The following is a 24963-nucleotide window of genomic DNA, read 5'->3' on the forward strand; positions in this document are numbered from 1 at the left end:
GAGAGAGCTCTCTGATGTCTCCTCTTATAAGGGCTCTAATCCCATCATGAGGGCCCCATCCTTATGACCGAATCTAACCCTAATTATCTTCCAAAGGCTGTACCTCCAAATACCAGCACATTGGGGGTTAGGGCTTCAACATGCATTTGGGGGGGACACTATTTAGTCCACAGCACCCAGTTACCAGTCCGATGTGTGCTCTGACTGCCTCTCCCCACGATGTGTATGTACATATGAGCTTACGGAGATACGATTGTTGCTGAGCCGTTGTGTCCCGGGCACGGGGCTAAGCACATTACATACATTTTTCTCATTTCGTCGTCAGAATCATCCTATGAAGTTGGTGCTGTTTATCTCCATATTATTGATAAGAGCACTGAGGCTTAAGGAAATTAAATGACTTGCCCAGGACCACGTTAGAGCTAAGTTTTGAACCCAGTCATTCCTCTGCTTGTTTTCCCCCCTCAATCTTGAAGATTTTTCCACATCAGGATACACAGACTTGCCTTGTTCCTTTTCACTGCTGACCCCGCAGTTCATAGTTTGCGAACTCTTCTCTTATTGATGAACATGGATATTCTTTCCAATTTTTACAATTTCAAACAGTAGCATGGGGAAGCTTTTACAGAGGTGCTATCAAAGCTGAGTTTTGAGGTATAAGTAGGAGTTTTCCAGCCAGACAAGAGGAAAAGGTATACCAAGCAGATGGGAGAACATGGGGAAAGGGAAAGGCCCGAAAGAGTATGGTGTATTTGGAAGATGACAAGAATTTATGGCCGGGCGTGGTGGCTCACGCCTGTAATCCTAGCACTTTGGGAGGCTGAGGCGGGCGGATTGCTCAAGGTCAGGGGTTCGAAACCAGCCTGAGCGAGACCCCGTCTCTACCAAAAATAGAAATAAATTAATTGACCAACTAAAAATATATATACAAAAAATTAGCCGGGCATGGTGGCGCATGCCTGTAGTCCCAGCTACTTGGGAGGCTGAGGCAGGAGGATCGCTGAGCCCAGGAGTTTGAGGTTGCTGCGAGCCAGGCTGACGCCACGGCACTCACTCTAGCCTGGGCAACAAAGTGAGACTCTGTCTCAAAAAAAAAAAAAAAAAAAGAATTTAGGCCAGTATGAAAGTGAGGGGCAGGGAAGTAGGTGGGGAAGGCAACTCAAGGCTGAGTTCAAAGGCCTTGTGAGCTATGGTACAGTGTTGGTGCTTTATCCTCGGATACGGCCTGTGGCCTTTGGGAGCCACAAGTGGCTTTAAACAGGGGGTGGTGGGATTCGAAGTCCCCTTTGTGTGGAGGACGCCTTGTGAGCAACACAGGTAGAGGCAGGGAGACATGCAGGAGGCTTGGCTGTTCTCCAGACTAGAGATGAAAGTGGCCTGGGCTAGGGGGTGGCGGTGAAGGTAGGAGAAGCGAGCTGGTCCAGGGCATTTTTTTTTTTTTTTTTTTTTTGAGACATAGTCTCGCTTTGTTGCCTAGGCTATAGTGAGTGTCATGGCGTCAGCCTAGCTCACAGCAACCTCAAACTCCTGGGCTCAAGCAATCCTTCTGTCTCAGCCTCTCAAGTAGCTGGGACTACAGGCATGAGCCACCATGCCCGGCTAATTTTTTTATATATATTAGTTGGCCAATTAGTTTCTTTCTATTTATAGTAGAGACGGGGTCTCGCTCTTGCTCAGGCTGGTTTCGAACTCCCGACCTTGAGCAATCCACCCGCCTCAGCCTCCCAGAGAGCTAGGATTACAGGCGTGAGCCACCGCGCCCGGCCTGGTCCAGGGCATTTTTAGGAGTTGATAGGCTGCATGTGGGTGGGGTGAAGAAGAGAGATCCTGAGTAGGATAGGAGATCGTTATGAGAGAGGAAGAGGGGGCCACATATTTCCAAAGCTCCGTGGGGAAATGGACCCCGCCCTGGCCTTTTCCCTTCCAGACACTGATGAATGCCTAGGGACCCCCTGTCAGCAGAGATGTAAAAACAGCATCGGCAGCTACAAGTGCTCCTGTCGAAGCGGCTTCCACCTCCACGGCAACCGGCACTCCTGTGTGGGTAAGGCCTGGAGGACCCTGTGGTCTGCACACTTAGGCTGCTGCTCAGGAACACGGACAGGGCAAGCCCAGGGACCTGGGTTGGTCACCGGCTGGACCTCCTGGTCCTCTGGAGCCTGAAGGGGCTGGAGCCTTTGCTCGGAGCCTGCCTGTCTCTGGGGTTGGCATGGCTCCCCACGGAAGATCCCGTCTTGGACTTTTCCTGGCCACGTGCCACTTTCATCCTGTTATGTTTCTCTTCCGCTCCTCCCCAGATACACCCCAAGGATTCCTCTCTGCTCACCCATTTTCTTGGCTGCCTTTGCTCCCCTTGGTAAATAAAGCACGTTATGTCTTGGTTCCTCTGGTTTAGAAGGAGACCCCTGTTTTTTTCAGCCCAATTAGCAGAAATTTCCAGAAAGGGATTGGCATGTTTGGCTTGAGCTTGGCCCATGGGTTGAAGGTGGGGTCCCATGGGCCTGAAAAAAGACCTTGTTCTAGTGGCGTTAGGTATTCGTCCTGAAGCCTACCTTGAGCAGCTCAGGGAGTTTTGAGACTTTTTCAGAAAAAAAACGGGAGGGTGGAAGGCTTGGTGACGAGATTCCCAGGCAGCGCTTAATCATGGCTCATAGTGCCGGGATGAGTCACTGGTGTGCCCATGGAATCCCACTGTACGTATGCACCTTCCAGGAGATGAGCGAGGATTTCAGCCCTGCTTCCAGCCTTCTGAGCCACACCCCGCACCCTGGGGCAGGGATGGACCCCACAAGAACCTGGCAGGGGGACTCCCCCAGTCTTTGGGGCTAAGGGATGGGAGGAAGCAGGGCTCGGTAGCCTGGACAAGGCAGCAGTCTGCAGCGACGCTCTCCTGCAGATGTAAACGAGTGTCGGCGGCCAGTGGAGAGGAGAGTCTGTCACCATTCCTGCCATAACACCGTGGGCAGCTTCCTGTGCACGTGTAGACCTGGCTTCAGGCTCCGAGCTGACCGCGTGTCCTGTGAGGGTGAGCGCAGGCCTCGCCCTCCCGGAGGTTGGCCCCGCCCCCAGCACAGGCCCCGCCCTCTTGGAGCCCCGCCCCCAGCAAGGCCCCGCCCTCTTGGAGCCCCCGCCCCCAGCACCGGGCCCCGCCCTCCTGGGGCCCCTTTTCCTGTCCCACCTTGTTTTCAGTTCATCTTCAGTTTTTTCTTAAGAGAAAGTCTTGCTCTGTCTCCCTTTCTAGAGTGCCGTGGCGTCAGCCTAGCTCACAGCAACCTCAAGCTCCTGGGCTCAGGCGATCCTCCTGCCCCAGCCTCCCGCAGTGCTAGGATTACCAGCCTGAGCCACCGCGCCAGGCCCATCTTATTTATTTTCAACATCCTACTGTCTTCCTCGCTTTCTCTTTCTACTTCTGTGTCCTCTCTCCTTCCCTTTTTTCTCCACTGTTTCCCCAGCCCTTCTGTTTTCCCCCAAATGGTAAAAGGAAAGAAACCGGCAGCGATAGAGGAACCCGTGACAGAGGAGTCCGAGTGGCAGGGCCCCCAAGGACCACCCTTCTGACAGCGCAGCGTCAGACCGCTCTGCGCACTTCCAGTGCCCAAAACACGTGCATAATGTCGTGCACGTAATGGGTGGGCCTTGCCAGGTCCTCCACTTTTCACTTGTCAGGGTGCCGAGGGGTCTTTCCTTGTCAGCGCCGAGAAAGCCACCTCGTTCCTTCCAGTGCACGCGAGTTTCACATCCTATAAGTCTCCAGTGATGACCACTGAGCTTGCCTGTCCGTTTCCTCTCCTGGCCTGGCGCCACTGTCTCCCCTGCCTCACCAGGATCTTGAATTTCTCACCTGCCGCCTTCTTTTTCCTCTTAGTTTTTCTGATTCTGTCTCTCGGTCTTTCAGACCTCTGGGCGGTGGGTGTCCATCTGCAGGGAAAATGCCCTTTCCTGTCCTGAGAGTGGGTTAGGGGCAGGGCCTGGCAGCAGCGGCCCCAGCTGCTCCTCCGTCCCAAGCCACAGCGGCCCCTCCAGGAAAGCCACAGCTGGGTGGGTGCAGGGGACACACTGACCCGTCAGGACATAGGAGTGGGGGCAGGCTGCCCAGGATGGGTCCCTGGGGGGCGAGAGGTCCGCCTGGAACACTTGCAGTTCCCTGGTGGCCGGTGAGGAAGGGGAGGCGGGGGAATCCGACCACACAGCATCTGCAGCAGCCAGACCTCCGGCGTCACCAAGGGTAACTGGCTCCTGCTCGTGGGTGCTTTTCCATCCATATTCTCCTGGGCCTGTCACCCCAGCAGTCAGACCCATTATACTGAAGAAGAAGTTGGCCAAGTCCAGGTCCCCCTGGAACCTTCCTCCTGCCCCTGCTGCCCCCCTGAAGAGATCCTGTGCTTCCGTTTCTTTCAGCATTCCCAAAAGCCGTGCTGGCCCCGTCCGCCATCCTGCAGCCCCGGCAGCACCCCCCCAAGATGCTCCTGCTGCTTCCAGAGGCGGGCCGGCCTGCCCTGTCCCCTGGACACAGCCCTCCTTCTGGGGCTCCGGGGCCCCCAGCTGGAGTCAGGACCACCCACCTGCCACCCCCCACCCTCCCACTGCCCACATCCTCCACTTCTGCCCCGACAAGGCTGCTCTCCACTCCAGTGGCCCCCCCAGTGCCTACTGCTGCCCTGCTGGGGACCCTCAGGCCTCCCTCACTCCTCCAGGGGGAGGTGGTGGGGACCCCTCCCTCACCCAGGGGCCCCGAGGCCCCACAACTGGCAACATGGCCCGCTCCCTGCCGGCACCTGGGAGCCATATACGAATCCGGGAGCCACTGGACAGAGCCTGGGTGTTCCCAGTGCTGGTGCGAGGTGGGTGCCAGGAGCCCTTGAGGTTGCCCTGGTCTGGCGTCGGGGGCCTTGTCGTGGCTGTAACTCCTGCTTTTGCTTCCAGGATGGGGAGGTGACCTGTGAAAAGGTGAGGTGTGAAGCTGCTTGTTCCCACCCGATTCCCTCCAAAGACGGAGGGTGCTGCCCCTCCTGCACAGGTGAGAGCAGGTGCCAGGGAAGGACGCCGTCCTGCCTCTTCCCTTCCCCCAGCCCTCCTGCAGCCGAAGGCTGTGCTCCACCTTTAGTGTGCATTGGACTCACTGGGAGGGCTTGTGAAACCACAGATGCCAGCCCTGCCCCAGAGCTCCTGATTCAGCAGATCTGCGATGGGGCCTGGGATGGGGCCCGAGAATGCATTTGTGACAAGTTCCCAGGGGATGCTGACGCAGCTGGTCTAGGGGCCACGCTTTGAGAACCACTTTCTATGCTGTAGTATCCCTCAAGGCGAGCTCGTCATCTTCTGGGCATCCTTTTTGAGGCTCATTCATTTGTTCTTTCCTTTGTTCATTCAGTCAATGAGCCTCTCCAGATCGACTCTGCAGGCCCCTTCCCCTGTCCCAATTCCCCTGCTGCAGCTGGAGGAGTCCTCATTTCTAAATTCTGTCCCAACCCCCCATTCCGACTCCCTCCCATCTGCTTGCAGCTTTTCATTTGCTTGTCATGGCAGTGAGGATAGAGACCCAACTTCTTAGCAGGTCCCTCACAGACCTCCTGGAAACTTGCCCTGCACAAGACTCGCTGGACTCCTGTTGAAATGCAGATTCCCGTCCAGTAGGTCTGGGGGGAGGCCTGAGAATCTTCATTCCTCTGATGCTCTCAGTGATAGGATGCCCAGGTTGCTGGACAGTTAGCAGCGGTTAAAACATCTTCCTAAAGATTAAAATGGAGGGGCTTGAGTATGTGTGGAGGGAAAAAAAAAGGATTAAGATGGAAATGCACTTAGTGATTTTCTTAATGATAATTGTGATCTTTTTACTATATCCCTACTATGCACTGAGCCCTGAAAATAAAGTACTGGATACTTTATAGCTGAGGTTTCAGATCCTTCAGGTCCCTTGCAGGGTACATGGTGGTATTCCCATTTTGCAGGGAAGACAACTGCGTCCCAGAGATGTCAATGGCATGTCCAAGTCCACTCAGGTGAACTGAGCGGGCAGACCAGGTTTTGAACCCAGGCCGCTTTTCCTGCCTTTTGGGAATAAAATGCTGTGCTCTGTTGACTTTGTGCTTATCAGACATGAATGGACCCTCCTGAGGCCATCAGGGGCTGATGCTTGCGGATGTCTCCTGGGTAGTTCCCCAGGGGTCTTAGGACCACACACTCAGGGTGCCTGAGTCTGCCGCCCCTGGGGCACCCAGGGCAGTCAGGGAAGGTTCCAGTTACGTCATGCCTGGAAAGTAGTGAGACCTCAAGTTTCCTCTTCTTTGAAGAGGTCTGATGCCACCACCTCCTGTTTGTCTTTCAAAGGCTGTTTTCACAGTGGCGTCGTCCGAGCTGAAGGGGACGTGTTTTCACCTCCCAACGAGAACTGCACCGTCTGTGTCTGCCTGGTAAGTATCACAGGATGCTCAAAGCCTCGTGGCTGTTTTCTTAACCTTTGGGGTTTCAGAGGAAGGGGGAAGACTGGACGTTGAAGGTGAGCTTGCTGAGTGGGAGGCAGAGTTCTCAGGTTGTGGATTTTGGTTAGAACCTGTAGTATTTAAAACGCTGGGGGAAGTGTAAAACCTGAAGGTCGTGGAGTCAGGGAGGCTTCTGCTGGGCAGAGAAGAGCCAACAGGCAAACAGGGTCTGTCTGTTGAGGACGGGGGAACCAAGCGCGCTGGAAACTTCCCACTGGGGAGGCTGTTTTTCTCTCCAGGCAAAATATTTGCCGACACAATAAAGATCTCCACGTCTGGGAGGCAGGAGGCTCCTTAGCAAAAGCACCTTGTTAAGGGTATTTTGCTTTAGGCAAATTTAGTCCTCCAAAAATAGTTTTTAAGCACCTACTGTGTGCAGACACCACTGGATGCTGTCACATGTATTTGATTTTGAGCACCCACTGCGCGCCGGGCCCAGGGTTGGTGCTTTTTATCCCTGTCCTCACCAAGGCTCCTGGCAGCTCTTCAGGGTCCGCTTTGTCGTCCCTATTCTATAGATGAAAAGGTGGAGGCTGGGAGGTGGCAGAGCTGGGGTTTGATCCGAGGTCTGTATGAGCCCAAAGTCCAGGCTCTGTCCACCAACCCACGCTGCTGCCCTCTGACAATCTCTCAAAGTGGCTCACACTTGTAATTCCAGCACTTTGGGAGACTGAGGCGGGAGGATCGCTTGAGGCCAGGAATTCAAGACCAACCTGGGCAACATAGCAAGACCCCATCTCTATAAAACATAGAAAAGAAAAATTAGCTGGGTATGGCGGTGTGCACCTGTAGTCCCAGCTACTCAGGAGGCTGAGGCGGGAGGATCACTTGAGCCCTGGAGTTTGAGGATGTAGTGAGCTATGATGATGCCACTGCACTCCAGCCTGGGTGACAGAGTGAGACCTTGTCTCTAAAAACAAGTGGCTCTGGCTGGGCGCGGTGGCTCACGCCTGTAATCCTAGCACTCTGGGAGGCCGAGGTGGGCGGATCGCTCGAGGTCAGGAGTTTGAAACCAGCCTGAGCAAGAGCGAGACCCTGTCTCTACTATAAATAGAAAGAAATTAATTGGCCAACTAATATATATATAGAAAAAATTAGCCGGGCATGGTGGTGCATACCTGTAGTCTTAGCTACTCGAGAGACTGAGGCAGGAGGATCGCTTGAGCCTAGGAGTTTGAGGTTGCTGTGAGCTAGGCTGATGCCACAGCACTCACTCTAGCCTGGGCAACAAAGTGAGACTCTGTCTCAAAGGAAACCCCAAAAAACAAGTGTTTCCTGCTCTGGCGTGGAGGGCGGAAGCTGCAGCATGATATCAGCTACTGCATGACTGATTTCTGGAGCTACTCTTGTGTGTCAGGCCGGTGCACAGCGGCCCAGGGCTTTCGTGCGTGATCTCGTTGCACGTAATCGCTGGCAAGCCCCGAGCGAGGCGCAGATTCCAGTCCATCTCCAGGGAGACCGAGGCTCAGAGATGTGATGCGCTTTGCCCAAAGTCTCGTTAGCGGAGGAACAGACACTGGGACTCAGGTCTGGCTGACTCCAAAGTGGGGGCTTTTGGGTCTTAAAGCCCAATTTTTCAAATTTGTTTTGAAAGTTAATTCTTTGAATAGCCAGTATGAGCCACGTGGTTGAAAAGTGAGACGCACAGGGGGGTGCAGGAGTGACCGTTCTCCACCCGTCAGCACCCTGCGGAGCGTCCGGCACCTGTGCGTAAGGAGGGGTGCGTGCCCTGCCCCTGGCCTGGCCTGGTCTTTTCTACGAAGCAATGTGTCTTGGCAAAGGGGATGTTCTAAACCACACCGGAATAAACACGGGAACCTGGTCCCTGTGACCTCGGCAGCGTTGAAGGTCTCGGCTGGCTTCCTCCAGGCAGCTTTGGTGTGGGAAGGGCGTGGTGTAAAATGGGGAGCGAGCCCTGTTCCACCCCCTGCAGCCTCGGCGCCATCTCTCGCCTCCTCCTCAGGCTGGAAACGTGTCCTGCATTTCCCCCGAGTGTCCCCCCGGCCCCTGCCAGACCCCTCCGCAGTCTGATTGCTGTACTTGTGTCCCAGGTAAGTGACTCTCTTGGGGCATTTTGCTTGTTTTGTGTATGTAAGGGAGGAGGGATGTCTTGGAGTATGTGTTGGGGCAGGGAGAATGGAGGAGGGAGGAAGGAGAGTGGTGTCTGCTTTAGAAACTCAGACCAGGCAAAGCATTTCAAATTGTCTGTATCGAGCAACTACGATGTGCACACCTACTGTGTGCACGCCTACTGTGTGCACGCCTAATGTGTGCACGCCTACTGTGTGCACGCCTAATGTGTGCGTGCCTACTGTGTGCACACCTACTGTGTGCATGCCTAATGTGCGCATGTCTACTGTGTGCATGCCTACTGTGTGCACGCCTAATGTATGCTAGACCGTGCTCATAGCCTGGCCTGCCCCCTGCCCCAGGAGGTACCTTCAGAGTCTATCCTTGGCATTGCTGTCTCTAGATGGGGAGGGGTCTCCCCTTAGTTGTTCCTTTGTTTTTTAGCACAGTTTGTCGTGGCCCGATTACAGAATGGGGGATGACATACACAGAACATATACATAAGATCCAGACAGACAGGATTGGCTGTAGTCCCACAAGAAAAAAGGATACAGAGACAAGAGATGGTTTTAGACTGCAGCACTGGAAAAGTGCTTGTCAATTTATTATATACAGTTTAATATACAGCTGTATAATATACAGCTTGGGCAAGCCCCCCACAGCTATTTTCTCATGCCAGCTACTTTCCCAGCTACTTTTTGGTACATGACTTCCCACGACCAACAATACCTGCTTTTCCAGTCAAAGCAAACAGCATGGCCTTCTACAAGCGATCTCTTTGATGTTTTATACTGCTTTTGGATAACAAACAATCTCGGCTCGAGTGCGAGACCTTGAGTCCTAGACCTAGATCCTAGTCCTAGATCCTAGTCTTGCAAGTGCCTAGCACTGCATGCTAGTTACCAGGCAACCTCGGCTTGCACGCAAGGCCATAGGTTCTTGGCCGTTTGCCTGGAGAGGCAGTTTCTTCAGCTGGTCAACAAGCCACGTCCTGCTAATTGTGGGAACAAGCAATGGGCTCCCGTTCTGCTGACTTGGGGTCTCAGCCAATCTGACCCTGGGACGGCTCGCTTCAGCTTCCTTCATGGTTCTCTTGCCTGGGATGGCCTTGTCACAGATATTCCCGGCCAGCTCTGTGCCCCTTGCTGTGTGGGGAACTTGCCAGCACTTGAGCTCACTGAATCCTTGTGTCGACACTGTAGGAGTACTATTCATGGCCCATTTTACAGATGAGAAAACTGAGGCTCTGAGAGATCAAGTCACTGCCCGAAGACACACAACCAGTTAGCCATGGAGCAGAACTTGAACTTAAGTCTACCCAAGTCCAACATTGGTGTTCTTTTAAAATATTTTTTCTTTACTTTGAAGTGTTATATTTTTTAAAAATGACGTTATTTTTGCATCGTCATTATAGGCCCTATGAGTAGGAACTGTCATCAGCAGTACAGATGAGGAAACCGAGGCTTCGGGAGCTTTCCGTATCTTGCCAAAGTCACTCGCTAGTGAGTTGTGTAGTGAGGATTTGAACCCAGGTGGTCCAGCTAAAGGCAGGTGGGCCTGCGCAGTATTTGAGGCTATTTTTTTTTTTTTTTTTTTGAGGCAGAGTCTCACTTTGTTGCCCAGGCTAGAGTGAGTGCCGTGGCGTCAGCCTAGCTCACAGCAACCTCAATCTCCTGGGCTCAAGCAATCCTCCTGCCTCAGCCTCCTGAGTAGCTGGGACTACAGGCATGCGCCACCATGCCCAGCTGATTTTTTCTATATATATTAGTTGGCCAATTAATTTCTATTTATAGTAGAGACGGGGTCTCGCTCTTGCTCAGGCTGGTTTCAAACTCCTGACCTTGAGCAATCCGCCCTCCTCGGCCTCCCAGAGTGCTAGGATTACAGGAGTGAGCCACCACACCCAGCCTGTTTTTCATCGGGGATCTTCAGATCAGAGGCTCTCACTAAATCCTCATAACCCCCAAGGGTGGCACCATTCCCAGATCTTTGTCTTTGGTGTAGGGGGCTGTCACTTCTTATTTCTTTTTTCCTCTACTCTAGCTGTTTGGGGCTCCCCCTGCCTTTTGGCTGAGGACCTCATCTTGCATGTGACTTGTTCTCTGCCGGTTTTGCGTAGTGACTTGTTTGGTGTCGGGGTTTGGAGGTGGAGAAGTGCTCTGGGTTCCCGGCCCAGAGTGTGCTGTGGAGCGTAGTGGGTGGGTGTCAGCCGCCCTAGGGCCCCCCACCCACTCGCTCCCCTGGTTCTTTGGCTGCCCCCACCCACAGACCTTGAGCCGCCTCTCCCTTTCTCATCTGCAGTGAGATGCTATTTCCACGGCCGGTGGTACGCGGACGGGGCTGTGTTCAGTGGGGGTGGTGACGAGTGTACCACCTGTGTCTGCCAGGTAAGGAGGCAGAGAGTCCTAGCGGGTGACGGGGACAGGGGACAGGATGTAGGACTTTACCCAGGATGGCTTGACCAGGACAGAATGAGCTGCTATGCAGCAGAAGGGAAACTGAGGCAGCAAACCTACTATAGGGATTCCCCAGGCCCTCCCAAGTCTCCTTGAAGTTCATTCTTAAGCACTGCTGTTTATAGAGCTGGGGACATGGCCAAGCACAAGAGGTCCCCCATACCCTCAGTCCAGAAGCCCACGGCCGAAGCAGGCCATGGCCAGGTGACCAGGAATCCTGAGGCCTCATGGAGGGCGAGATGCCAGGGGGCGACCCGAGGCGGCAGGGAGTGGGTGCTGTGCCTGGCAGAGGGCCCCGTGTGGGAGATGGTGGAGGACTGAGAGCGGCCATCCTGGCTGGAGGTGGGGCCGTGAGCAGGGGTCCTGCCTCGGTTGGGTCCCTAGGAGTGGGGCTGTGTGGACGATTTACTGAGGGAGTGCTCTCGGGACAGATGGGGGGCAGCAGGCCTAGGCAGGGCAGTGCAGGGTGCTCTTGGGTTGAGCCCTGGGGAGCTCTGGAGGGGGACTGTGCCTGGGAGCCTGGCCCTGTGCCCCAGCGTGAGCCGGTTGTACAGACCCTCTTTGCGGCCCGGGCAGTATGGGGAAGTGACCATGCAGGACCTGGCACATTTGCAGGGCATTCCCCCAGCCTCACACCCCAGTTCTCGATGAAGGACTGGCCTGTCCCCCCAACCCCCACTCCCTGGAGACTTCTTTGTCACTACTACTTGAGGGGACAGGGAGGGTGACGGCAGCCCGCCAGCATCCTCTTTAGCCCTCTGTGGCCTAGGGTGGGGGCTGCCCTCACTGGCCTGTGGCCCTTGGCTCTCTTCCAGAATGGGGAGGTGGAATGTTCCTTCATGCCCTGTCCAGAGCTGGACTGTCCCCGAGAGGAGTGGTGGCTGGGCCCTGGACAGTGCTGCTTCACCTGCCGGGAGCCCACGCCCATGACAGGTGAGGCCGTCTCCGGGCTTGGGTGCCCCGGGGAGGGAGGCTGAACCTCACCTGCTGAGACTGTTAGCGTGTGTGTTAGTGGTATCTGTGTGCGAGTGTGTGTGCATGTGCCTGTGTATGAGTGTGTCTGTGTTTTGTGTGGTATGTCTGCATGTATGTGTTTGTGTGAGTGGTGTCTGTGTGTGTGTGTTGTATCTGTGTGAATATGCATGTACATGTGCATGTAAGTGCATGGACGAGTGTGTCTGTGTGTGTGAATATGCCTGCGTGAGTGTGCATGTTTGTGTGTCTGCTGTGTCTATGTGAATGTGTGTGTGTAAGTATACATTTGTATGAGCATGTCTGTGTGAGTGTGTGTAGTTTGTGTGTGTGTGTCTGTGTCCGGTGTCTATCCTGGGGGTGGTGCTGTAGGTCTGGCGGGCACTGGAGCCCGCTGTCTTTCCTCCCCCCCGTCCGCTGCCAGGCTGCTCTCTCGACGACAACGGGGTTGAGTTTCCGATTGGACAGATCTGGTCGCCCGGTGACCCCTGTGAGTTATGCATCTGCCAGGTGAATGACAACCTGCTCGCCTTCAGCTGCTTTACCCGCTGCCCGCCCGCTGCCGGAGGAGACCCAGCTTCTCCCCTCCAGAGGCTGGGCCCCCGCAGGCTGCCTCGGTCTCCCTCCCGTGCTGTCAAGCTCCACTCTTGCAGAAAGGGCCCGGGCCCACTTTCCCTGCTCTTGGTAGAGGTTCCAGGACAACAGAGCTCAGCAACCCGCCTTGTGACCCATGCGTGACACTCTGTGTGTGTGCAGGCAGCTGCTAGCAGCAGGAGTTGGCACTAGGTGTCCTCACGGAAGGCTTTTCTGGGCCCGGATGGCCAGGGGAGCTGGGCTGCCCGGGACCCAGGAGCTAGGGCCGTTTCTAGGAAATTGCAATGCTTTCTTCGTGAAGGTGAATCATTGCCCAGCCAATGTTCAGACTCTTTAAAAAAAAGAAAAAAAAAAGGCCAGGAGCGGTGGCTCACACCTTTAATCCTAGCACCCTGGGAGGCCGAGGCGGGAGAATCGCTTGAGGTCAGGAGCTTGAAACCAGCCTGAGCAAGAGCGAGACCCCATCTCTACTAAAAATAGAAAAATTAGCCAGGTGTGGTGGTGAGTGCCTGTAATTCCAACTACAGGGAGGCTGAGGCAGGAGGATCGCTTGTGTGCAGGAGTTTGAGGTTGCTGTGAACTAGGCTGACGCTGCTACACTGCAGAGTGAGATTCTGTCTCAAAAAAGAAAAAAAAGGAAACTTTGTATGGCACTTGGTCTTCTGAAACAGACATTTTTGGTGCAATAGTTTTCTATATAAATAGGATTTTATTGTACTCCATAAGTTCAGGGTGAGCCAGGGTTTCAGGGAAAAGCTGAGGCAGGAATTTGGATGGGCTAAGGTGCTGCCTTTGGCCGCCACTGGAGGGGGACAGGAAGCCTAGGGGACCACAAGCTCTGCCTTTCCTTCTCCTTAAATATGTGAAACCTTTCTGGAAGGCTCACATCACATTTCCCAAGTAGCTGATCCTCTTTAGGGGGGACTTGCCACCTCCCAGCCGCATCATGGCACCCTTAGGGCACGCCTTGGCCAGTTTGCAACGTTGCCCTTTCTTGGGGGGTGGGGAGGCAGGGCAACATTGCCCTTTCTTGGGGGGTGGCGTCACAGGTGGGGTCTTGGTGAAGGTCCTCCTTCCTTCAGGCAGATGGCTCTGTGAGCTGCAAGAGGACAGACTGTGTGGACTCCTGCCCTCACCCGATCCGGATCCCTGGACAGTGCTGCCCAGACTGTTCGGCAGGTAATCCCCTGCCCGGCACCCCTCGCCCCAGGGGAGGGCGTCCCCGGGGTTCCCCCATCCAGTTCACCTGCACCAGGCTCCTCTCTGCCAAGCACCACATGGGCTTCATCTCGTGTCAGCCTCTCCGCAGCCCTGAGGGGCAGCTCCTATTTACAGATGGGGAAACTGAGGCTCAGAGAGGCAAAGCTGCTTGCCCGAGGCAGGTCCTATCTGGGTACTGGAGGTAGATGTGAAGGCACAGAGTTTAGGGCCCAGGTGGGTCATGTAGGAACTGTACCTGTGACATAGTTAGAGAACAGCGAAGGGAGATAAACACGATACTTTATTTTTTCATGGCAATTTTTACCTTTTCCATGATTTCAAAAATAACATTTTGTTGCAAAAAATACAGACAGCTTAAATGAAAACCAATTAAAAGGGCTCCTGACCACTGTTAATCTTGTGGTCATGCCCTTCTCGTCTCCTCGCAGTGCACACGCACGCACACATGTGTAATATTTACTGACGTGTATTATGAGTGTTTTTTCTTATACAATCTTTCCGCACTGTGTCGCCACCCGCTTTTGCACTGACCAGCAAGTGATGAGATCGTCAAGGTGGCGTCATTTAGGCCGGGCCTGGGGGCGGCAGGACCCAGAGAGGGAGCATGTGGGGCTTGAGGTGTGGCTGTGGGGGAGGGGCAGAGAGGACGCTAGGGGGGGCAGCTGTGAGGCCCCGACACCCCCTGTGCCTCCCGGTCCCACCGGGGGAGGGGGCAGAGGAGGAATCTGGGGTGAGGACACCAGAGGCTGGGACACTGAGACACCTTTGCTGAATCCAGCGGGGCAAGAGTCAGCGCCCAGCTCAGATGCCCAGTTCAGACAAGTGTTTTGTCCCCTCCCTCACCCCCGGGTGACTGCCTCGGAGGCGGAGGCACATGGCCTGACCTTTGCCTTCCAGTTAAGCCTCCGACCTTTGCCCTAGTGGGGAGCCGGGTCGCTGGCCCCTGGCCGGCGCTGCTCACCACGTGCTCTCTGGCAGGCTGCACCTACACAGGCAGGATCTTCTACAACAACGAGACCTTCCCGTCCGTGCTGGACCCGTGTCTGAGCTGCATCTGCCTGGTACGGACCACCGGCCCCGCCCCATCTCTGGAAAGTCCCGGGCGACTGCCGTCAACTCCCGATCCCCAGATGCAAGGATCCAGAGCTCCCCCAAGAGAAGGGTCGCTTCTGGTTCATGAGACAGGGCCAGAGAAATATTTTTAAGCCCAGCTGGCAAAAGTCCTCTGCTTCTGAGTTAGCAGGGAGAGTCTTGGGGGCTTCTCTGAGTGTAAAACGGGGCCCAGGGATTCCGGCCGAGGGTAGGGAAGAGGTGGGCAAGCCCTATACGGGGCTCTACCGGAGAGCACTGAGCCCCGAGGGACGGGTCATTTGCTTAAGACCCTGCAGCTGGTTAGTGAAGGTCCGAGCATGGTGTCCTAGCATTGACTCTGGGATGCACGTTTCCACCCCTCAGGCACGCCGCCTCTCGGGCTGAACAAGCATGTTAGATAGAAGTATAATTTAGTATTTGAAAAATGAAAAAAAAAATCCTCATTGCTTTTCTCGTCGAGACTGTTAATGCCGAGGGGAGCTCCCTTGCTGGCGTGGCGTGGGTGGGAGCCTCGGCCGGGCGTGGGTGGGAAAAGCGACGTGGCCTGCAGAAGATTGGGAAACTCGGGGTAAACATCCGTGTGGCCATTTACATCCACGGGGGTGTTTACCCTGAGTGACCCATGGCGCCGGCCCCGTTTGCTCACAGCCACGTGCTGTGGGGAGCTTTGGCCTCTGGGTCCTCCTTTCTTCTTGGGTCTTGGTGCTTAACCTTTCTGGGTGGTTCATGCAACATGCACTTGTATGTTTTTTTTTTTTTTTTTGAGACAGAGTCTCGTTTTGTTGTCCAGGCTAGAGTGAGTGCCGTGGCGTCAGCCTAGCTCACAGCAACCTCAAACTCCTGGGCTCCAGTGATCCTTCTGCCTCAGTCTCTCGAGTAGCTGGGACTACAGGCATACGCCACTATGCCTGGCTAATTTTTTATATATATATCAGTTGGCCAATTAATTTCTTTCTATTTATAGTAGAGACGGGGTCTCGCTCTTGCTCAGGCTGGTTTTGAACTCCTGACCTTGAGCAATCTGCCCGCCTCGGCCTCCCAAGAGCTAGGATTACAGGCGTGAGCCACAGCGCCCGGCCTGTTTTTTTTTTTTTTTTAATTTATTTTAACTTTGTTTAGCTGGGACTATAGGCACATGCCATGATGCCTGGTTAATTTTTAAATTTTTTGTAGAGATAGGGTCTTGCTATATTGTCCCAGCTGGTCTCAAAACGTCTGGCCTCAAGTGGTCTTCCTGCCTCAGCCTCCCAAAGTACCGGGACTGTAGGCATGAGCCACGCACCCAGCCAGCAGGCACTTGTTGGCGGAGGAGCTCTGTGGACAAGGCCAGACCCTTGCCCTTGTGGAGCTTGCGTTCTAGCAGGAAAATGGACCCTAACTGAGTAGATGCCATCCCTGCCGCCTGCTGCACCGTGGCTTCTGCCACAACGTGGGCACTCAGTGGCCGCGAGACCTGTGCTTTCCTGAGTGTCCACCAACCGCCCTGAACAAAGGGCCTTGCACGTTTTCCGTGTCTTGCAGCTGGGCTCAGTGGCCTGTTCACCTGTGGACTGCCCCGTCACCTGCACCTACCCTTTCCACCCTGACGGGGAGTGCTGCCCTGTGTGCCGAGGTGAGTGGACCAGCCACCCCCGCCCAGCGCTCCTGGGTCGGCCTCGGCCCTCACGGCCCCGCCTCTGCCTCCGCAGACTGCAACTACGAGGGGCGGAAGGTGGTGAACGGCCAGGTGTTCACCTTGGACGAGGAGCCCTGTACCCGGTGCACCTGCCAGGTGAGCTGAGCCTGGGAGCCCCGGAGCTGCCCGGCCAGGGGGCTGCTGCTTGCCTTTTGTCCATTTGCAAAACACGCAGCCCCGTAGCCCATGTGAGTCCACCCTCCTCCTGCCATTCGTCAGCTTTTTGAAAAAAATATATAATTTCATTGGTGTTTTTTTTTTCTCAGTCCTTGAAAACCCAGCTCCTTACACTGGGGGGCAGCACCCACAGGTCTAGATCAGGGTGGGGGTGTTAGGTCCCTGGGGGCCTCCTGAGGTCTGTCCGGACCACCCTATGTGAATGGCACCACTCACGTAGAAACGTAGCTTCACATGCAGCTGGGGAAGCAGGTAGGCGTCAAAGACACTCGCTTCGGAAGTGTCCCCGACAGCTGCGTCCTCCCTCTGTTTTGAATGACGAACGTCACAACATCCTTGTCCTTGTCAGGCGCAGTTGTGCAGTGAACAGGCTGCGCTGGCCATGGCCCTTGTGGACATGACCATTGTTCCTTCTTTTCTTTGTCATCTTGGAAGCGAGGACTCGAAAGAGCCACTCTTCACTTTAATTAACTGTGAGGACACCCTTGGTTCTGGCCGTCTCCGGCCTGTCGGTGGGCGTCCTGGTGGAGCAGTGGCTTCCTTACGGCAGCCCCGCTGCGGTGGCTTCCCCTGGTCTCCGGGCGCGGGCCAGGCTCTGCAGCCTCTGTCCCGGTCTTCCCGTGGTCCCGCTGCTGGTGCAAGAGCCCCTTGCGGACACTGCCCTGGGCGGGCAGGAGGCTCCGGGCTTCCTCATGGGTGTCTTCTGCTTCCCCAGCTGGGAGAGGTGAGCTGTGAGAAGGTCCCCTGCCAGCGGGCCTGCGCCGACCCCTCCCTGCTCCCCGCAGACTGCTGCTCCACCTGCCCAGGTAAGCGGGCCTCGGGGTCCTGGACTTCCACTGCCATCCTCTTCTCCTTCACTCTTCTTCCCAGAAACGTGGAACTTATCAAGGGCCGGATGTGAGAAACCCAGGCTCAGAGAGGGAAGCGGCTTGCTCGAGGGTGTACAGCCGTGGCAGGGCTTGCCGACACTCGACCAGTGCTCAGAATGCCATGCCAGGATGTGCCGCCTGACATACTTGTTTGTTTACTGTACCTTTTCCTTCCCCAGTACCTCCTTCCTTAATCTGTTCCTCTGCTTTCTTCTTTACTTTACAACTTAGGAACTGCATCTGTCTTGCAGAAGGGTAGTTGCTAACGTGCTCTGAGCACTCATTATGTGTCTACATCCCATCTTCCCAGCCGCCCTTGAGACAGGCATTCTTGTTGTTGCCCTTTGCCAGGTGAGGAAACTGAGGCACAGAGAGGTGAAGGGATGTGCTCAAGGTCATTCCTGAAAATGACTGACTCATCTGTCTGCCTTGCTCCATTGTTTGTGTACATCCATGCGGATCTTTTTGCAGAGTTACAAATAGGATGCGACGACCTGCCACGCACCTAGTTCCAAAGCCCTGTCCTGCTGCGGCTCACAGCCGCCGTTTCGAAAGCTCCCAGATACCCTCCCAGGCTGGTTTGCCTCCCTCCTGCCCGTTCAGATGGCATTTAGGTGGCTTCTTTCTTTCTCTCTTTTCTATCTATAATAGAACTACTGGGAAAAGTCTTTGGGCAGACAATATTTTTTTCAGATCTTGTGAGTAGCGTTCAGACCCTGTGGTTACTAGGTGGAGTCCCTGGGCCCTGGGGCATCAGAGCAGTTTCTGTAACTCCCAGGACAAGTCGCCAGAAAGGCCCTAAAGGAAGAAGGAACCTGCTGACTCCCTATTCCCACCAATTCTACAACTCTGTGTTTAGAATTTTAATTTTTTAAATTAACTATATCCATAAAGTACCCTAAGTGTGGCTTATTTTATGTTTTTTTTTAAAAAACTTTTTTTATTATAAATTGACAATTTATAATTGTTTAAATTTTATGAGCACAAAGTGATGCTACAATTTATGAACATGATATGGAATAATGAAATCAAGCTAGTTAACACAGTATCCGTCGCCTTGGATACTTAACATTTTTGTGGTGAGAACATTGGAAATGTACTCTCTTAGCAATTTTAAACGTACAATGTTCTGTTATTAACTTGGTTCACCACCCTGTGCAATAGAAGTAAAAACAATATTCCTCCTGTCTGAGAATTTTTTTTCCCTTTTGGCCATCGTCTCCCCAGTTTCCCCAACCCCAGCCTCCGAAACCACCATCTACTCGCTGCTTCTATGGGTTCCACTTTTTTAGGTTCCACATATAAGTAAGATCGTGCGGTGTGTGTCTGCCTGGTTTATTTCAGTTAGCGTAGTGTTCTCTGATTCCATCCATGTTGTCACGAATGGCAACGTGAGCCGGCAGCCAGTCTCTAGAACGCCGGGGGAATGAGATCTGTCAGCTCGCAGAGGCACTTGTGGTGGTTAAAACAAAATAAATCTATAAAATGCTAAACAGTTCCCAACACAATGCATTTGCACGTGGTACATTGAAAGGCTGAATAGTATTCCATTGTGGGGAATGGAATGTAGCACATTCTCTTTGCCCATTCATGTGCTGATGGACACTCAGGTGGATTCTATAACTTGGCCACCGTGAATAGAGCTGCAGTGCACATGGGCCTGAAGACATCTCTTCAACAAACTGACTTCACATCTTTTGGGTAAATACCCAGAGCGGGATTGCTGGGTCTATTTTATGTTTTTAAACTTCTAGGAAGACAGGGAATTTTTTTCATCACTGATCTGTAGCCTGGATTTCCTCTTGTATAAAATATAAAATATCTGTTTAACTCCTTTGCCTTTTTTTTTTTTTTTTTCGAAGAGGCAGGGTCTTGCTCTGTCACCCAGGCTGGAGTGTAATGGGGTCATCATAGCTCATTACAGCCTGGAACTCCTGGATTCAGGCGAGCCTCCCACCTCAGCCTCCTGAGTAGCTGAGACTACAGGCGTACACCACCACGGCTCATTTTTGTATTTTTCATAGAGATGGGGTCTTGCTATATTGCCCAAGCTGGTCTTGAACTCCTGGCCTCAAGCAATCCTCCTGTCTTGACCTCCCAGAGTGCTGGGATTACAGGCATGAGCCACTGCGCCTGGCCTCCTTTACCTTTTTTTTTTTTGAGACAGAGGCTCACTCTGTTGCCCAGGCTAGAGTGAGTGCCGTGGTGTCAGCCTAGCTCACAGCAACCTCAAACTCCTGGGCTCAAGCGATCCTCCTGCCTCAGCCTCCCGAGTAGCTGGGACTACAGGCATGTGCCACCATGCCTGGCTAATTTTTTCTATATATATTAGTTGGCCAATTAATTTCTTTCTATTTTTAGTAGAGACGGGGTCTTGCTCTTGCTCAGGCTGGTTTTGAACTCCTGACATGGAGCAATCCGCCTGCCTTGCCCTCCCAGAGTGCTAGGATTACAGGCGTGAGCCACTGTGCCCGGCCTCTCCTTTACTCTTTTGAAGAGTATGTCCTGTTTTTAGGGCGGCTCTTCAGATGTGTGTGTTGATCTACTTGCTGTTAGGACAGTGGGACTGGGAACATCCACCGAGTGTATAAATTCATTATGTTGGAAACTGTTTAGTGTACTTTATAGATTTCACTTTGTTTTAACCACTGCAAATGCCTCTGCAAGCTGATAGATATTCCCCCAGCGTTCTAGAGACTAATTGCTGGCTAACGCGCCAGGCGGTGTGTTGAGCCCTCTGCCCGTATTACCTCACTTAAATGCTCCTGAGAACGGCTGGGCGTGGCTGCCTCGTTATCTCCATTTTGCAGATGGGGAAACGGAGGCTCAGAGAAGGTAAGCTCTAGATGGTGGTGTTGGACCCAAGCCTCGGTCTCTCTCATTGCTTACCCTGTGCTCTTTCCCACTCCTTGCCTGTCTCCCAGTGGGGAAACTGAGGCCCAGAGAGGTGACCCTGCTGCGCCCGGCTCCTTCTGGAACACACTGCCCTGGCTACGTTTGCCACACGCTCTTCCTAACAAGAGCTCTCTTTAGGAAAAACAACTTTTTATTGAAATAGAATATGAATTATTATCTTTTGATGATTTTTAAAAGCTGTAACAGTTTTCTTGATATGAGTCATACACTCTACAATTCACACGTTTAAAGTGTGTGATTCAGTGGTTTTGAGTATGTTCATAGAGTTGTGCAACCGTCCTCTTAATGATTTTTTTTTCTCTTAATGATTTTTTTTTTTTTTTTTTGAGACAGAGTCTCGCTTGTTGTCCAGGCTAGAGTGAGTGCCGTGGCATCAGCCTAGCTCACAGCAACCTCAAACTCCTGGGCTCAAGCAATCCTGCTGCCTCAGCCTCCCGAGTAGCTGGGACTACAGGCATGCGCCACCATGCCCGGCTAATTTTTTTTATATATATATTAGTTGGCCAATTAATTTCTTTCTATTTAATAGTAGAGACGGGGTCTCGATCTTGCTCAGGCTGGTTTCGAACTCCTGACCTCGAGCAATCCGCCCGCCTCAGCCTCCCAGAGTGCTAGGATTACAGGCGTGAGCCACCACGCCCGGCTTCTTAATGATTTTTTAAATGTGATCATCCTAGTTTTTTTTTATATGCTTGACAACATCCGTCTCCTTTATCTGCCGTTGAAACTCTTCCTCCTTTTGCTGCTTCACTCCTCATTTTCCTCTTGCTGAGCTTCCTCCTTCCCTTACAGAGGTTCCTGACTTACTAATGGTTCGACTTGATGATTTTTCAACCTTCCGATGATGTGAACCTGTCCGTACTTTGAATTGTGATCTTTTCCCCTGGGCTAGGGATACGTGGTACACGAGATATTCAACACTTTGTTATAACATAGGCTTTGTGTTAGATGATTTTGGCCAACTGCAGGCGAGCATGAGGGTTCTGAGTGCGTTTAAGGTGGGCTAGTCTGCGCTCTGATGTGTTTTTAGGTGTAGTAAGCGCATTTTTTACTTAGGATGGGTTTGTTGGGATGTAGCCCTGTCGTCAGTCGACGGGAATCTGTATTTGTTTTTCCCCTGTGTATCGAGCCCTCACCAGGCTCTATGCTGAGACTGTAAACAAATTTTCTTTAAGTAGACTTTATTTATATATTTATTTATTTAGAGACAGAGTCTCACTCTGTTGCCCTGGCTAGAGTGCCGTGGCATCAGCCTAGCTCACAGCAACCTCTAAGTCCTGGGCTCGAGCGATCCTGCTGCCTCAGCCTCCCAAGTAGCTGGGACTACAGGCATGCACCACCATGCCCAGCTAATTTTTTCCATATATTTTTAGTTGGCCAATAAATTTCTTTGTATTTTTAGTAGAGACGGGGGAATCTCCCTCTTGCTCAGGCTGGTTTTGAACTCCTGACCTTGAGCGATCCTCCCGCCTCGGCCTCCCAGAGTGCTAGGATTACAGGTGTGAGCTACCGCACCCTGCCTTAAATAGACTTTATTTTTTAGAATGGTTTTGGGTTCATAACAAAATTGAATGGAAAATACAGAGAGTTCCCATCTACCCCGACTCCACTTCTACCACATACCCACAGCCCCCATTATCAACACCCACACCAGGATGGCATATTTGTTATAATTTCAAGCCTACAGTGACATGTCATTAACGCCCAGAGTCTGTAGTTTACGTTGGGGTTTAGGCTGAGACTCTCCATGTACCCTGTCATTCAGAATCACGCTTCTCCCCCCCCCCCAAACTCTGAGAATCAGTCCTTATTCTTATGCCCATTTTATTTATTTATTTATTTGAGACAGTGTCTCACTCTGTTGCCCCGGCTAGAGTGCCGTGGCATCAGCCTAGCTCACAGCAACCTCAAAGTCCTGGGCTTAAGCAATCCTCCTGCCTCAGCCTCCAGAGTAGCTGGGACTACAGGCATGCGCCACCATGCCCGGCTAATTTTTTCTATATATTTTCGGTTGGCCAATTAATTTCCTTGTATTTTTAGTAGAGACGTGGTCTCGCTCTTCTCAGGCTGGTTTCGATCTCCTGACCTTGAAGCAATCCTCCTGAATCGGCCTCCCAGAGTGCTAGGATTACAGGCGTGAGCCACCTAGCCTGGCCTTCTTATGCCCATTTTATAGATGGGGAGACGGGGGCCCAGGGGAGTGACTTTGCCTTGTGCAAGGTCGCACGGTGAACTGCCCCCCTTTGTTCATGGTTCCTCTTCAGTCTTCTCTCCCGAGGGCAGGAGCTGGCTGGTGTTGACCAGGTGTGCCGAGGCCTCTCCAAGGACGAGGCTTGGGTGTCTGTCCCCTGCCCTGCTTGTCCCAGAGCCACCTCAGCCACCGGGAAGAACTACTGTGCATCCCGTTTCCCCTCCCCTCTCTAGATTCTCCGTCTCCTCTGGAAGGAAGGCCGGGGCTCTCCCCTCCCGGAGACATGGAACTCAGCAAAGCTGCTCGGAGCCCCCGCGGAGACGCCACAGCCCCTGTCAACTGCAGCGCCTGCCCGGGGCCCCCGCCGGCGTCACCCCCAAGGCCGGCGCTCCGTCTGCTCCAGCTCCTCCTGAGGGCGAACCTGTCTAACACACAGACTTCACCCGCGGGCGCTCAGGCTGCACCCTCGCCCGCTCTCGGGCCGCGGGCCACTTTCCCAGGGGAGCCCCGGGCCGTCCAGTCCCCTCAACTCTCTCCAGGGCCTGCGACCCCCCCAGGACCCTCCACTCTACCTCCAGCCTCTCCGGGGGCTCCTCAGCCGCCACCTGTGACTCCGGAGCGCTCCTCCTCGGCCCCTGAGCCCCGGACGGCCTCCAGGTGGCCGCCTCTGCCTGCCACCCTCCTGACTGAAGCTTCAGCACTTTCCACGACAGACCGCAGCCCCTCAGAGACCCGCGTCAGCCCCCTCAGGCCTCGCACGCTCTCTCCTGCCACCGCCAGCCTCTCCGAGGCCCTCGCGGCCACCGCCCGCCCTGGCCCCCAGCACCCGCCGGCGGGCACCCCACGGCGGGAAGAGTCCACCACGTAAGCAGGTCACCGGGCCTGGGAGACTCCGGACAGAGGAGGCTCTGCCAGTGGCCCAGGGCGCGTGCAGGGCGGCTCCGGGCGCGAACTGGCAGGTGGCGCTGGGGTGCCCTCCCTCGGGGCTCCTTGTGGCGTGGAAGCTCCCAGGCTGGATGCGGCCTTGCTCCCCAGGAGCACTGGGAATGTGCTGGAAGAATGAAGCAAATGGAGCTGTCCACTGTCAGCGTCCTCCCTGGACCACACGCCGCTCATCGTCGGAGAAAGGGCTGCCACGCTCGCCCCCGGAGGAGGAGTGCCGCACAGGCCGGGACTGCGCCGCCATCCTCACGTGTCCTCCTCTGGCATTTCCCGATTAAAGCTTGTCTCGGTTTCCCCAGGCTGCCCTGCTCATTCCCTTCTCGCCTGGGGGAAGGTGGGACACATCACCCCAAGCCCACAGGAGGTGAACGGGTGCCCACCCTAACCCGGCTGCTTGGGGGAGAAGCGGGCACCGCCCGGGGCTGGGATGGGGAGGGGTCTTGTGTAAGCGCCTGGCGGCTTTGGCGTTGGGAGACTTGTGGAGTGAGAGGGAAAAGACGATGGAGAGGGCCTGGCAGGGCGGGCTCCTGGGAAGGAAGCTCTGAGGAAATCACAGACGACGGTTTCTTAGGGCGTGTTCTCGGCACGAACACCTGTGGGCAGGAGGCAGGCAGGAGGGAGATTCGGGCTGTGGGGTGGTCCCGAAGCCTCAGCCAGCCCCTCTGGGAGCTCTGAGGCTAAGACGGCTCTCCGAGGCATCCTGAGTTGGGGCCAGGGCTTTGTGTTCCATCTGGTCGCCCCAGGAAAGGGTGTGAGCTTGGGAGAGGCGGCTCCCCCCAGCCAAGGCTGCCCCCTCTGAGGCTGGATGCTGAGAGCGGCCAGCCAACAGCCTCGGCAGCTGGAGGGGACTGGGCAGTGCAGTGCGGTGCCATCATTCCTGGGGCGAGGTGAGATGACAGGAAGACAGAGAGCTGCCTGTCGCTGAGTCGCCACTGAAGCCCTTGGAGGCTGCCGGGGCCACCCTCTTCTTGGCCCTTCCCTGACCCGCTGCTTGCCCTGCCTGCCCGGGTGGGGGCCTGCTGACGTGCTTGCTGGCTGCACAGGCAACCTGGGGGCTCCAGCCCAGACCCCAGTGTAGTCGTGCGTCCTAATCTGAGTATGGTGGCAGGAATAATGAACTTGGGAGTCAGGAGCATGAAAGTCAAAGAGTTCAGACATGCGCGGTACTGAGCGGCCGTTTTGTCCAGTAAGACACAAAGGGTGGTGATGGACACAAGGTGTGGGGCCCGCTCAGCTAGTGGTGGGGCCTAGGTCTCTGCTCCCTCACTGGGACAATGGGGATAGAAAACAGCCCTGCCTTATGGAGTTG

The 24963-nt window shown here is 54.3% G+C and overlaps 1 protein-coding gene across 1 annotated transcript in view; it reads left to right on the top strand.

Annotated features, from left to right (window-relative positions):
• Positions 1–23952, top strand: part of VWCE (von Willebrand factor C and EGF domains) — a 31143-nt gene extending 7191 nt beyond the window's left edge. Inside the window, exons 6-20 of the mRNA XM_012778324.2 lie at positions 1928–2044; positions 2897–3025; positions 4399–4841; positions 4924–5017; positions 6328–6410; positions 8443–8530; positions 10851–10936; positions 11821–11938; positions 12402–12487; positions 13654–13750; positions 14771–14853; positions 16406–16496; positions 16573–16655; positions 17452–17542; positions 22946–23952. Of these exons, the coding sequence (XP_012633778.2) occupies positions 1928–2044; positions 2897–3025; positions 4399–4841; positions 4924–5017; positions 6328–6410; positions 8443–8530; positions 10851–10936; positions 11821–11938; positions 12402–12487; positions 13654–13750; positions 14771–14853; positions 16406–16496; positions 16573–16655; positions 17452–17542; positions 22946–23580 (2324 nt within the window). The 3' untranslated portion in view covers positions 23581–23952. The remainder of the gene's footprint in view (positions 1–1927; positions 2045–2896; positions 3026–4398; positions 4842–4923; positions 5018–6327; positions 6411–8442; positions 8531–10850; positions 10937–11820; positions 11939–12401; positions 12488–13653; positions 13751–14770; positions 14854–16405; positions 16497–16572; positions 16656–17451; positions 17543–22945) is intronic.
• Positions 23953–24963: the final 1011 nt, after the last annotated feature.

The sequence above is a fragment of the Microcebus murinus genome, chromosome 4, assembly GCF_040939455.1.
Source record: "Microcebus murinus isolate Inina chromosome 4, M.murinus_Inina_mat1.0, whole genome shotgun sequence".
Classification (NCBI taxonomy): Eukaryota; Metazoa; Chordata; class Mammalia; order Primates; family Cheirogaleidae; genus Microcebus; species Microcebus murinus.